This window comes from Colius striatus, chromosome 5, assembly GCF_028858725.1.
Source record: "Colius striatus isolate bColStr4 chromosome 5, bColStr4.1.hap1, whole genome shotgun sequence".
Lineage (NCBI taxonomy): Eukaryota > Metazoa > Chordata > Aves > Coliiformes > Coliidae > Colius > Colius striatus.
Window position 1 is genome coordinate 12,143,421 of NC_084763.1, and position 12,706 is coordinate 12,156,126.

Sequence of the window (12,706 nt, forward strand, 5' to 3'; positions counted from 1 at the left end):
TGGGTATAGAAGAAACAAACTATTGAAAAATAGCCTGTATTTTGTCATTTTTAGAAATTGAAATAGTGGCAGTATCTGGCATTTTCCCATGTACTTAAACATTAAAAGCATTCTGTATTCCAGTGTTTATGTCAGAGTTGGCTGAAACCCACTGATCTGCAAGTTGTCTTGTAGAGAAAACTTTGCCATTGGAAGTTGTAGATGTTACTGCAAAGTAAGGGTGTAATGAGAATAGGTTTGTGGATAACAACCTTCCCATAAGTAAAGCTCTTGTAAAGAGAAGGGAATAATCTGTTTGAGATACATGGGACAAGAAGTAACTGTTAAAATTTCAACAAAACAGATTCCACCTAAGCATGTCTGTCTTTTCTGTGAGTAGAGTCCTTGTGGCTATTGACTTGGTCGGGGTACTGACTGCCATTCTGATTGTGTTTGGTGGTGAACCTTGGCCCCCTTTATAAAGGAGAGTGGGAGACCAACATTTTGTAACATCTTTTAAGAGAGTACATATTTCAAAATATTTTATGGAACTCTGACTACAAGGTGCTTACTTATATAAAACTGTATTCTTTGGGCAAGAGGAAGGAATGTATAAGATTGTCAGTTTCTGTGAAATTTGTGAACTTAAGAGATATAGGAGTGAATCTGCTAATGAATCCTAACTTCATTTAACATTAAAACCAAAAAACCTAAATATAGCAAAGTAGATGGTCTTAAAGTGAAGATTACTGTTTCCTCTGCTGTAAATTGCTCTCATTCTATTACAGAAACACAGAATCTCAGGGGCTGGAAGGGACCTCGAAAGATCATCTAATTCAACCCCACCTGACTTTATTGCAGTTTGCAGAAACATTCACCAAGTCATGCCCCAAGATGTTTGAGTACTCTGGCCAATCAAAAGTCTATACAGTCTCAACAACTAGTATCTTTTAATCTTTTGAGTTATATTCATTTATTTAGAAGGTGTTTCTAATCAAGGAGGTATGACTCAGAGAATATGATTAGAGGTAATTGTGTTAGGAAAATCTTTATAGAGGGGAAAACCCCCTAAGTATGTTAAATATCAGTTGGGTCCACTACAGTTTTTTTTCAAAATGAAGTCAATGATTCTTCTCACGTATGACCCTTCCTAAGGAGCCAGTTGGCAAAACCTGTTAGTAGAAAAATATTCAAGTTAGGCAATATATTGAATTAATCAGTTATTAGATTCAGCTGTTTCAAGTAACCAGATGCACTTTTTTACCACTCCACATATTAAATTCCTGTAAATGATCAGCAACTGTTATATTTAACTATTCAGTGTATAATCAGAGAATCTGTTAATGTTGAGAATATTGAAGATCACTTTCATATGTGTTTCCAAGAAAAGGCTCTTTCAATTTCTCTTTATGTTCATTTAATCTCTAATGTACTGCTAAATTACTGCAACATTCCACTTCAATCTGATCTGCATGAACAGTTAAACTTCAACCTAGGACTTACACCTTCATTAGGTTGGATGGAAAATTAATGTTATGTTAGGACTGCAAATGGAATTAATGTTACAGTTCATGATTTCAGAAATAGTAAGGAGGTGCATGCTTACTCTTTGAGCTGAGTAAGTGTTGAGCTATTTATGCATTTTGTATGTATAAACCAAAGAGAAGGATAATTGGTCTCAAAAACTGTCAGTAAAGTTTGTGTTGAAAGGACAGCCTGGAAGTTTAAGAATGTGTTTTGTTCCCTATAGCTTACTTAATCCTCTTTGGGCGTTAGACTTTAGAGATTTGTTTTGGAAATCTTTTAGGAAACGTTTGGAAAGTTCAGAAAGAAATTCCATACTGATTTTGAGTTTGACTCTCTTTTCCATCTTCAGCCCTTTAAGAGACTGTGTATTTGGTCTTAGAGGGAGTATTCAGGGTCATAGTACACATACTTATGTCTGTTCACACCCCTGAGTGCAGTGGGCTACTTAGTCAAGGTCAGCATCCTCACTGGACATTGCTGCACACGTTTGTCACCAAAACTATGTGCAGTCACAACAAATGAAGGTCTATTCAGGTAATATTCATTTTAGAATGAATGTTGTCTGATTTAGATGAGAAATAATTATGTAATTAAGTAGTTATTTTAAATATCTGTCGTAGGATACTTGCGGCTTTACCAGGTTACTGTGTACCTGTGGCCTCAGAGTTGAGACTTCTCTGAGGCTATCCTGACACTCTGCTGCTTGGCCAAAGTGTTAGAAATGCTCACGGAAAATACATCTTGCAGATACTTCTTAGTTTTACCTGTTGTTTCGCTACAGAAGTAGTAATGTTGCTAGTATCTGTGGAGGTGAAGACTGGTATCCTTCTGTTGCCTCCTGTCTGATTCTTAGCCTTTGCCAGATGTTTACTCAGTAGTAATGACATGGCAGGGGTGGGTGGGTGGGCAGAGGAGTTTTAGCAAAGGAGGTGGGGACACACAGAGGTTAGGACAGACAGCTTGACCCAGTATTTAGTGTGTTTCTGAGCAAGTTTTGCAACCTGGATGGGTTCTGGAGGAATGCCACTGCCAGAGATAACTGACTTCACTATTTTAAAATTAACTTTTACAATATCAGTATTTGGAGTCATAGCATCAGCTGTATCTGTACCAAGCAGGGTACAAGGAGTGAGTTGTTACCTTTAAGTGTGCATAGCTAGGAATATTAGTATAAACCCAAAATAATAGTGGGGAATTTTGGTGTCTCTTGGAGTCCTTACAAGGTGAGCAAGGAAGTTTAAGTAGTTAATCTGAGTATCATCTAAAAGCTTAAGTTTGTAATTAAAATTTTGTTTTCAGAAAGTGGTCACTGTGTTGTATTTGATTTCTGAGATCATGAAGAAGAGTGGCTTCACTTAGACTGGAAAGTCAGTTCTGCCTTGAAATATAGAGTGGCAACTTAAACTTTAGCTGACATAGCAAGAGAACGATAGCAGCATCTCTTTGGTAATGACTGTTTAGATTATGGAGGGAAGAACTGCTTTCTTGTAACTTATATTTGATGTGTTGAGGTAGAAAAATATGACCTAGAAGTTTTCAGGCCTGATTAAAAGCCTGTTGAAAACTAGGCTTGAACCAGACCATTGTTTGAGATGGGCCGTGGCTGTGTCCCAGAAGTGTGGTTGGTGTTTTCAGAAGAATTGTGTGGGGCTGGGTACCCAGATCACATGAAAATTGACTGGAGTTGAACAACTTTCCGAGACTGTTTTTTGTCCCCTTCTTGTCTTTCAGTACTAAATCCTAGCAGAAAGTTTTGCATTTGATTTAATTATTTTATCTTTGCCCTCCAATTTCTTACACCTGCTTTTGTTTAAAGCACAGGGTTAGAATGTGTAAAAGCAATAAAGTAATTGATACCTTGTACACGTTCCCAATCATCAATTGGGAAATGAAATGTATTTATCATATTGTTGGTCAGCTTTTATGCCTGCTGTCTTAAGGTGTGGGGTGGATTTCCTTGTTTTCTTTAACACTTATCATCTCTCATGGCAGTTTGCTCTGACTTCACCTTCTTCCTATGTGTTCTGATCTCCTGTAAGCTTGCCTGCCCAGGAAGTTGTACTTCCTTTCCCTCTGACCCACACATGGCAAGCATTTTCCAAAAGTCATTACTCGTTTCGCTAACGTATTTGGCAGCTCTGACATCGCAAAGTTTCATATAATCTGTCTGTTAGATTTTGGCTTTTCTCATCACAGAGAATGGCTTGTGTTCTTCTGCTTGTTTCATTAATCTTTATTAAGTAAAGATGTAAGCTGTCTTTAATTGAATGCTTTCTTTTGGCAACAGAACAAGTCAGAAGGTGTTTCTCATTAATTTGTTATTCAGCAAGGATAGTCATCTATCTGGATTGAATTTGTGACAATGTTTAGTCACTATTTGTAGAAATGCCTGTGTTGAACATATTTTTCTAAGCTTTGCTCAGAATATCCTATACAGGCTGACTTTATAATGTCATTTGTCATGTGGGAATTGAGCTACGGGGAATTGGTCTGTGTTGACAGCATGTCTCCGTGTTGGTTTTTCCTCCCTTTTAGTACAATGTGTTTTATATTTGGTCTTAAAATTTTATCATGCTATCAAATCATGAAGAAGTGCAGAAATGATGCCTTTTGGTTTTCTCTAGCATGTGATACAAATATTTTGGAAGAAGGTCATAGTGAGAAATGCTGACCTTTCTTTTTATGATACAGAAAATGATATTTAGGCTTCCCTGTAGCAGTTAATTACAGGGCTGTTGTTACTTTGAAAGCAAATCGCTACTCTCATTTCTTCAATACAACTTCAGGTGTTGTAGTAGTTTTTCAGTTTCCCTTCCAGGTCCTGGAAGATTACCTTTTTTCTCTGTTTTGTGGAAGGTGCAAACTGTAATTGTGACCCTCTGTCCTGGGGAGACTGTTAAATTTCACCAATCACAAATCAAGTACAACAACAACAACCTGGGAAGTGAAGCAGCATTTTTAGTAACCTTTGTAAAAATCCCAAATGAATCTAAGGTAACCTACATGAAAATATTTGGTTTAGGGTGACTGTCCTGATATTGCAACATGTGGGTGTCTATCCCAGATGCTTTCAGGCAGCTCCCAACCCAAATGAATTGTTTTTATACACGTTAGGAGTCCTGTCATCATATCATCAGTAACTCCTAAGCAAGCAAACGGAACGTCCAAATATGTGTTCAGTACATGTCTTGGAATAGCATAGGCTCTGCAGACACATGGAACTTTGTCTGGGACAAAGTTGTTTATTTGGTTTGCCTGCTCTCTTCAAATTTATGAAGAATGTCTGCCATAACTGTAGCTAAAAATCCTACTGTCATCTGGCAAAACTGAAATAAAGCTATGTTGTAGCTGACATGCTATTATAAAACCAAACCTGGAAAGACACATTACTCTGTTTTACTAACGGAGTTCTTTTTGGAAACAGTTTTTGCTAGCACTTTGAAATGTAGTGTGACATTTTTGAGCATATGGCATTTGGCAGCTTCACTAATAACACTTTTGTGCAGTCTAACAGCTTTTACTGTTATTACATTTTTCCCTAATCTTCAGCCTGACCTTTATCACTTCATAATATTTATTTCTGTCTCTCGGAACAGAATCACTTAGGGTAGATTCCAAAGCAAAGTATATGTCTCTTCCATGATAAATATATTGACCATTTTAAAGTGGATAAACGAGCAGTAGTTTGTTATGACATGTTATTTTCTCCCAAACTTTTGTCCCATATGATGCCTGCAAATATTATCCTTTTCCCCTGTGGTATGTTCCAAAGCTTGAGTGCCATCACATGGCACTTGTACACTAAGCACTGAAATGATTAGCTTTGTTGGGTCAGAGGCAACTTCTGTGTTTCAGGCTAATTGGCCTTCTTTTCATCAGAGCAGGAATGTTACAGCAGCCCTAGAGAAGTAGCTAAGATTTATTTCCCATTGAAGAATGACTTTATTTTTCTAGGTGTCTCTGATCCAACTAGAAAAGTCTGAGGCAAATACTTTCAGGCCTTCCCTTTGTCAGGAATTGTGATGTATTAATAACAATGTAATTTGATCAGATAATAACAGTGGTCTCATTCTTAGTTTTAATTGGAATGGGTATATATTGCAATATTTACAGGAAATGTCAATTAATTTTCCCAGTGAATCAAGTTGCAATAAATGTCTTGCATAAAGTTACTTCTGTAATGCCCCCAGCTAGCAATGAAGATCTTAGTGCTATTATAATTTACTGTTTATCTTGACAGTCTTGCTAGATAAATATTTCTTATCCATCTTGAGTCTTCTATTACTCTATATCAAAGATTTAGCCATGAAGCAAAGGCTTTTTTTTTTTTTTAGAACAGCTATGAGATGCATTATTCCATATTAGCAGCCTTATTTTATGAAACTTTGACATATTCTTCCAAACATGAAAAAACCCCTCAAACTATGAACAGAGATATATCTTTTAATGTCACATTAAGCATGTCTCATTTTGATATTCATGCAGTGTATGTTACAGTGTATGCTGCAGGCTAACAAAGAGAGATGGTGGAGATCTTTAAGAGTATTCTTACATTTTTTTCTGCTGTAAATTTATCTTTAAGCACTAGGAAAGTTCTGAAAGATAGAGGATATATAGCCAGTAAAGTCAATTTGTCCATTCTTGTCTGAGGTAGGCTACAGGATTGGTGGAAATTGAGGGATGCAGGATTGCAGGTTGAAAGCTGTGCATTCACTTTGTCGATGTAGTAGATAGTAACAGGACAAGGTGTAATGGGATGAAGCTGGAACACAAAAAGTTCCACTTAAACATAAGAAAAAACTATTTCACCGTGAGAGTGATGGAGCAGTGGCACAGGCTGCCCAGAGGGTTGTGGAGTTTCCTTCCTTGGAGGTCTTCAAGACCCGCCTGGACATGTTCCTATGCGACCTGATCTAGGTGACGCTGCATCTGCAGGGGGGTTGGACTAGACGATCTCTAAAGGTCCCTTCCAACTCCTACCATTCTATGATTTTATGAATGCCTGTCATAAAGCCCTGAGTTTCCCTTAAGCTGACACAGTAGCCAGCTACTTTTTGTGAGCAAGAAAAATCAAGACGGTAAAGCTATGCTTTATGTAGAAGGTAGACTTGACTGCAGGGTCAGGACAAGAACAGAAAGATTTAGATGTGATTATGCTAAACAAGTAAATAGTCCTTTAATGGAGAGCTGGAGTTTATATTTCTGGTGGTTTCAAATGCTTGCTATGCAAATTAAATAATGCTCTGACAGTGACAATTTTTTAGGAGGCCCTTGGAGTTCTGACTAGGTGTTACAGTGTCTTGTAACTGGTTTCTGTACATTTTGCAGTAGAGCTAAACAGCTCATACTGCAACAGTTTTGAAATCCGGGAATGTGAGGATATGGCAGGTATTAGAATAAATTCTGCCTTCCTAGTGGAAGGTGTAGAACTAGGTATTTTGGAAGTAGAGCAGGGAATTAGAGGGCATACAACTTTCTTTTGTTTTTCCCAGAATCTGTTTTACACAAATATAAAGCTTTACACCAGTGCAGGCATTTATGCTGGTCTCTCTCCACCTGAAACCGTTTATAAGACTCTGAATCAAGTTCAAAATTCTTTATTCTCTTCTCTGAAATACAATCTCAAATGTAAAAATATATTTACCTCACTTAAAGGACTGTAACAAAGTCTCTGCTGATGGACACTATTTAAATATTAGCTGTAGCCTAAGGAGGCAAACTCCACAAGAGGGCAGTTCAGAGCAAGAGTGTCGTTGCCCTTGTTTTATCTTCAGAGACCATCACTGTAAGGTCTATTCTTTCTGTATTCAACAGGGATTATCTTTTAAGTCTAAAGTATTTTTTGCTGTATCTAAATTTGGTAAGTCACTAACTATATTGCACTAAACAGGAGCCCATGTTTACAGTTAAACGTGTAAATGCAAATCTACACTTTTACATATTGAATTCAAATGGAAGAGAAAGCAGGGTATTTGGACAAATGTAGAATTTAGGTGGCATTTTTATATCTTTAAGCTTTTTTAGAGAGGTGTATATATACACATGTGCATATATGTTCATATATTACAGTAATAGTGAGATATATGCACAAGGCTGAAAATTTTCTGAATGTGATTTTTTTGCCGCCCTTCAAATTTCTTGTATTTGTGTTCATAGTTATTCTGAAAACACCTGCACTGGGTTGCTCCTTGGACCTGTGCATTATAATAGGATAATAATGCTCAGCCTTTGATTTTTGTCTGGATAATGAGATCTTTCATGTTTAGAAATAGCTATTCATCATTTAACTCTTATAGTTAGATGGCTACCTCTTCTTTCAGACATTAATATATGTCCATAGTTCCTGAGGCAAACTGTTCCTGCCGACAGCAGATTTTGTTCCCATGCTAGCTTTGATTCAAAATTCAGATTAAAACCAGAATTTTGTATTTTTTCTTTTTAATCTACTGTGATCTTTGCAAACTAGTTAACCACTCCTTAGAACCTCTAATTTTAACCACAAAGCCATTAAATAATATGTGTTATTTGAAAACCAGACTATTATGTGTGAAAAGGACTTAAAACTGTGTTTCTAAAATACCACTCGGAAAATGACCGACTTGTCTGTCACCTTTTCTGAGTCCAATGTTTGAGGGATGGGTGTTTGTCCTTACCAGAAGAGCATTGCAGAACATTTTTCAGTTGTTCTGTCTACATACTAAATGCTTAATTTTCAGATGTTTTCTGTTTATGAAGACATTTGTATGAGCAGACGTGTTGAGATGTCTTTTCTTTGTTAGTCATTGGGGCCAGTACATAATTTCTCACTTACTTCAATATGCTTTTCACTATTCAATTAAAGTTGTTTTGAGTATTTTTTTTATTGAGCAAGATTTTGTTTTTTGAGGTGGCCCCACACATTTAGATGTTTTTAATGTTACAGTTCATACCAATGAAATAATGGTATATGCCTAGTTAGAGCCCTTCAGAGCATTTTTTTCTCTGAATCTATCATAATTTATTTGCTAGTCCTATTACCTTTGGAAATACTGTTATTTTCTGTAAACTTAAGTGTTTAAATATGAAAGGAGGTGTTACTGGTTTCTCTTTAGAGTCTCACAGTCAGCTGGTTTTCAGAGACATGATTTCAGATAAAACTGGGTAAACTGGTAGGATTTTTCTTCTCTCTTGTGAATAGTGAAGTCAATAAGATACAGATTGACCATAAGAGTTGAATCTGTTCTTCTGAAGTGTTTGTTTTGAGGCTACATTGAAAAAGTCAGTGTGCTGGCTGCAATATCCTGATATTCCCCGTGACACTGAGTGTAGAAGTTGAGTTCCTCTTCAGCTTTGCAAAATGTGGTTATGATATCTCTGGAAAAATATCAGGTAATTAAGATAGTTTGTGGTATAACGGAGAAATTGGTATGGCTAGTGGATATTGTTTCACTTGCTATGATTTATTAAATAGTATTTGGAGTAACAAAGTGTTTTAGCTCCAGTTTGAAGTGATTGGTATTCTCTTGCACTATACATTAGAAGTAATTTATGAATTTTTGTACATAAGAAAGGTTAGCTCAGTGAGTAATGATTTTAAATAGTGTGCTGTGATCGACAAAGTGAACATTTAAACTGTCATGTGTAACGGACAGATTGTCTGTGTATAGAGAAGATCATTCTGGGAGAATGTTTTAGAGGAATTTAGGAGATTCACAAAGTTTAATCTTGCAGTATATGTTGATATATTTTTATTTTCATATTGTCCTCACAGTTAAGGGTAATACAGAAATATTGTCTTAAAAGTGCTAGCCAAACCTGGAATCTTGTCTATGACAGAACTGTTTGTTCCTGTAATTAGGGCTTTTCTCCTAGAGGTATTTGATAACAGAAAACAAAATGAGAAGAGCTTTTAAATTTACTTCCTTTTTGAGAAGGAGAGACTCTTAAAGGCTCTGACAGTTTCATTAGTTCCACTAACAATCAAAAATGTTGCTCCTTCCTTGTTGACTTCTCCCCTCTATGTTGATGACTGCTGGTTCCATAAAGGACGACCAGATTTGACTCTTTGATCACTTAAGGTCATTATGTTCTACAAGCCCAGTACACTATCTGACTCCCATTTCTGCCCTGAATTATTAGGTTATAGTGTGATAGGCAATAATCCTTGGCAGAGCAATAGGACAGATTAACCGAATTTGTAACCTCTTCAGTTGATCCTGTGAGATCACCTCAACTGGAAGATTTTGTTGTTATTGTTGGAAGAGCATGAGTTAAAGCAGAAAAAAGCAAGAAAAGCATCCTTCTGGCTAAAACTATTGATTCAAAGTTAATTCTGAACAAAGCTGGTTTTATGCAGTTCCAAAGAAACTGCTAACTCTTGGCAAACAGATTGTGTGTGCTTGCTGAAGGGCCAGCCTGGCTCTGTGTTGTAAATGATGTTTTATTTTGAAGCTAGCTCTGTTTAGATATGGAATAAAGTAAAAGAAGTAAAAGGGGAGTAATTCATGTGTCTAAATCAAAGTATCATGATGATTTTAGTATTTTGTGGTATTCAACATGTCTTTATGGCAGAGTGGAGGTATAACACAGGCAAAATGGGCCCTGTTGGACAGCAGTTGGAGGCTTGTAGAGATACCACAGAGCCTCTGAAATGACATCTGAATCCCACTTCATCTGACCTAGCAAACTAAAAAAGGAATTCTGTCCACAGTGAATGAAACCTAGCAGGGCCAGGAATCTGTCTAGAATTAAGGTCAAATGCATTGTCAACTCTCACAGGATAAATCCAACCATTTACTCTTAAAAATGTGCAAGAGTAGATAGAATGCATTAATTGGTTGTACAATCTGGACATCTTGTGAACAAAAGCCGATGAGAGATACTAGTTGGTTATTCTTTGTACTAAAATAGTAACATCTGTTTATGTTGTACTTGATTGAGTTACTAATCATTCTATTTCTGTTTTAGGTTATGGTCAGACTGGTCCAATGGTTCAGAGGGGTGGATATGACTCCATTGCAGCTGCTGTTTCTGGTCTCCTGTATATCACAGGGCATGAGGTACTCACACATTTAATAGAATCTTTATGCCATTAAGTAAAACTTATTGCTGCACAGAGCAAGTTAACCTATGCTAACACAAGTTATGCATATCCTCTTGAGTCCAATAAGAGGTCTTGTCTCTTCGAATATAGGAAAATGATAGTGCTTCTGTCCTTCTGGTATCTTGCTCCAGGCTTGCAAAGCCAATGACTGAGAAACAGAAGAAAAATGGTATCCTAAATCTCCAGTGAATAAACTGTCAATTTATGCCAACCTGCTAATGGCCACTTGTAGTCACTTCAAGAACAGTAATAGACACAGTTTTGGATGGAGCCATACATGTGTGTGGGAAATCATAGAATCACAGAATGGTAGGGGTTGGAAGGGACCTCAAGAGATCATCCAGTCCAACCCCCCTGCCAAAGCAGGTTCACCTAGATCAGGTCACACAGGAACACGTCCAGGTGGGTTTTGAAAACTTCCAGAGAAGGAGACTCCACACCCTCCCTGGGCAGCCTGTGCCAGGGCTCCCTCACCTCAACAGTGAAATAGTTTTTCCTTATGTTCAAATGCAACTTTTTGTGTTCCAGCTTCTTTCCTCTTGTCCTGTCGCTAGACACAACAGAAAAAAAAGTGGTGCTCCAACCTCCTGATATCCACCATTTAAATATTTCTAAATATTAATGAGATCGCCCTTCAGTCTCCTCTTCTCCAGATTAAACAACCCCAGTTCCCGCAGCCTTTCCTCATAAGAAAGATGCTTCAGTCCCCTGATCATCTTGGTGGCCCTGCACTGGGCTCTCTCCAGCAGTTTCCTGTCCCTCTTGAGCTGGGGAGCCCAGAACTGGACACAGTACTCCAGATGAGGCCTCACCAGGGCAGAGTAGAGAGGGAGAAGAACCTCCCTCGACCTGCTAACCACACTCTTCTTGATGCATCCCAGGATGCCGTTGGCCTTCTTGGCATTCCACAAGGGCACATTGCTGGCTCATGGTCAGTTTGGTATCAACCAGAACTCCCAGGTCTCTCTCTGCAGATCTGCTCTCCAGCAGGTCAATCCCCAGCCTGTCCAGGTGCATGGGGTTGATCCTCCCAAGGTGCAGGACCTCACCCAGGCTTTAATATTGATGATTCACTCTTTAAAAGAGGGAACTGTGAAGCCATCCAGGTAACTAAGACAAACTGTCCTTTGAATCATACTGCCTGAAAATAAACAGAGAGATGTCAGTAGTGGCTCTGAAAAAGCTAACCATGCATGACCTGGACAGAACTCTACTGTAGGACTGGTATTCTGCTAATGGACTTGTTTTCTGATGGGTGTCTTTGTTCTTGGAGGAACTCTGTGCTTGTGGCAGTTTTTGTTGCCAGAGTCCTTGCTGTGTTTTTGTTTTTATTTTACTGTAAGTCAAGCATTTCTTGACTGAATAAACTGAAACATCTCACGCCCACTGTCCTAAAACTGTCTGTCTATTGCTGTCATGTTATTAACACATACTCAGAGGGTGTCCCATCTTGGAATGTGAGAAGTCATAACATTGAGTGCAGTCCTTACAGGTACTTCTCTTCAAATGTGTAATGCACTTATACGCTAAGCAGTGACTGACAACAGTAACTGTGGTGTAAGTAACTTTTATATTCTGAGCCTTCTGTCAGTAGAGTGAAAATTAGTGCTTCCAATACGATTCCAGAAACTTTATGCACACCTCAAAATACACCAAATAAATCTAAATAGGAGTATAAACCAATAGAAAGGGGCAAAATTCCCAGGACTCTTGTAAAGCTTCTCAGTGATATGTGAGCGACCGAAAATACAAGTGTTACACTGACTAATTGCATTTAAGTTGCATTATGAGAGTAAAAGTCCTCAGTGGCCATTATGAAGATGGATTTTATTAAAAGATTGTGTTAAGATCTGGAAATCCAGATGTTTGCATCACCTCGCCAGGACTTGAGGCAATGTAATCATAGGAATCATTTAATCATTGTTAGTAACCATTCCATCTATTCACTGGGGGCTTTTAACAACTCATTCAAACTTAGTCATTTTCTTGCATGATTAAAATAAACATGCTAGAACATGCTGCTTTTTTTTATTATTATTTGAAGTTGGTTATATAGGATTTCATCAGTTTCTCAAAACAATTTTCTGATGTATAGTGGGATGGTTTGATTTCAAAGAC

The 12,706-nt window shown here is 37.7% G+C and overlaps 1 protein-coding gene across 1 annotated transcript in view; it reads left to right on the forward strand.

Moving 5' to 3' along the window:
- Nucleotides 1-12,706, forward strand: part of SUGCT (succinyl-CoA:glutarate-CoA transferase) — a 325,436-nt gene that overhangs the window by 32,401 nt on the left and 280,329 nt on the right. The window contains exon 7 of the mRNA XM_061996874.1: nt 10,453-10,544. Within this exon, the coding sequence (XP_061852858.1) occupies nt 10,453-10,544 (92 nt within the window). The remainder of the gene's footprint in view (nt 1-10,452; nt 10,545-12,706) is intronic.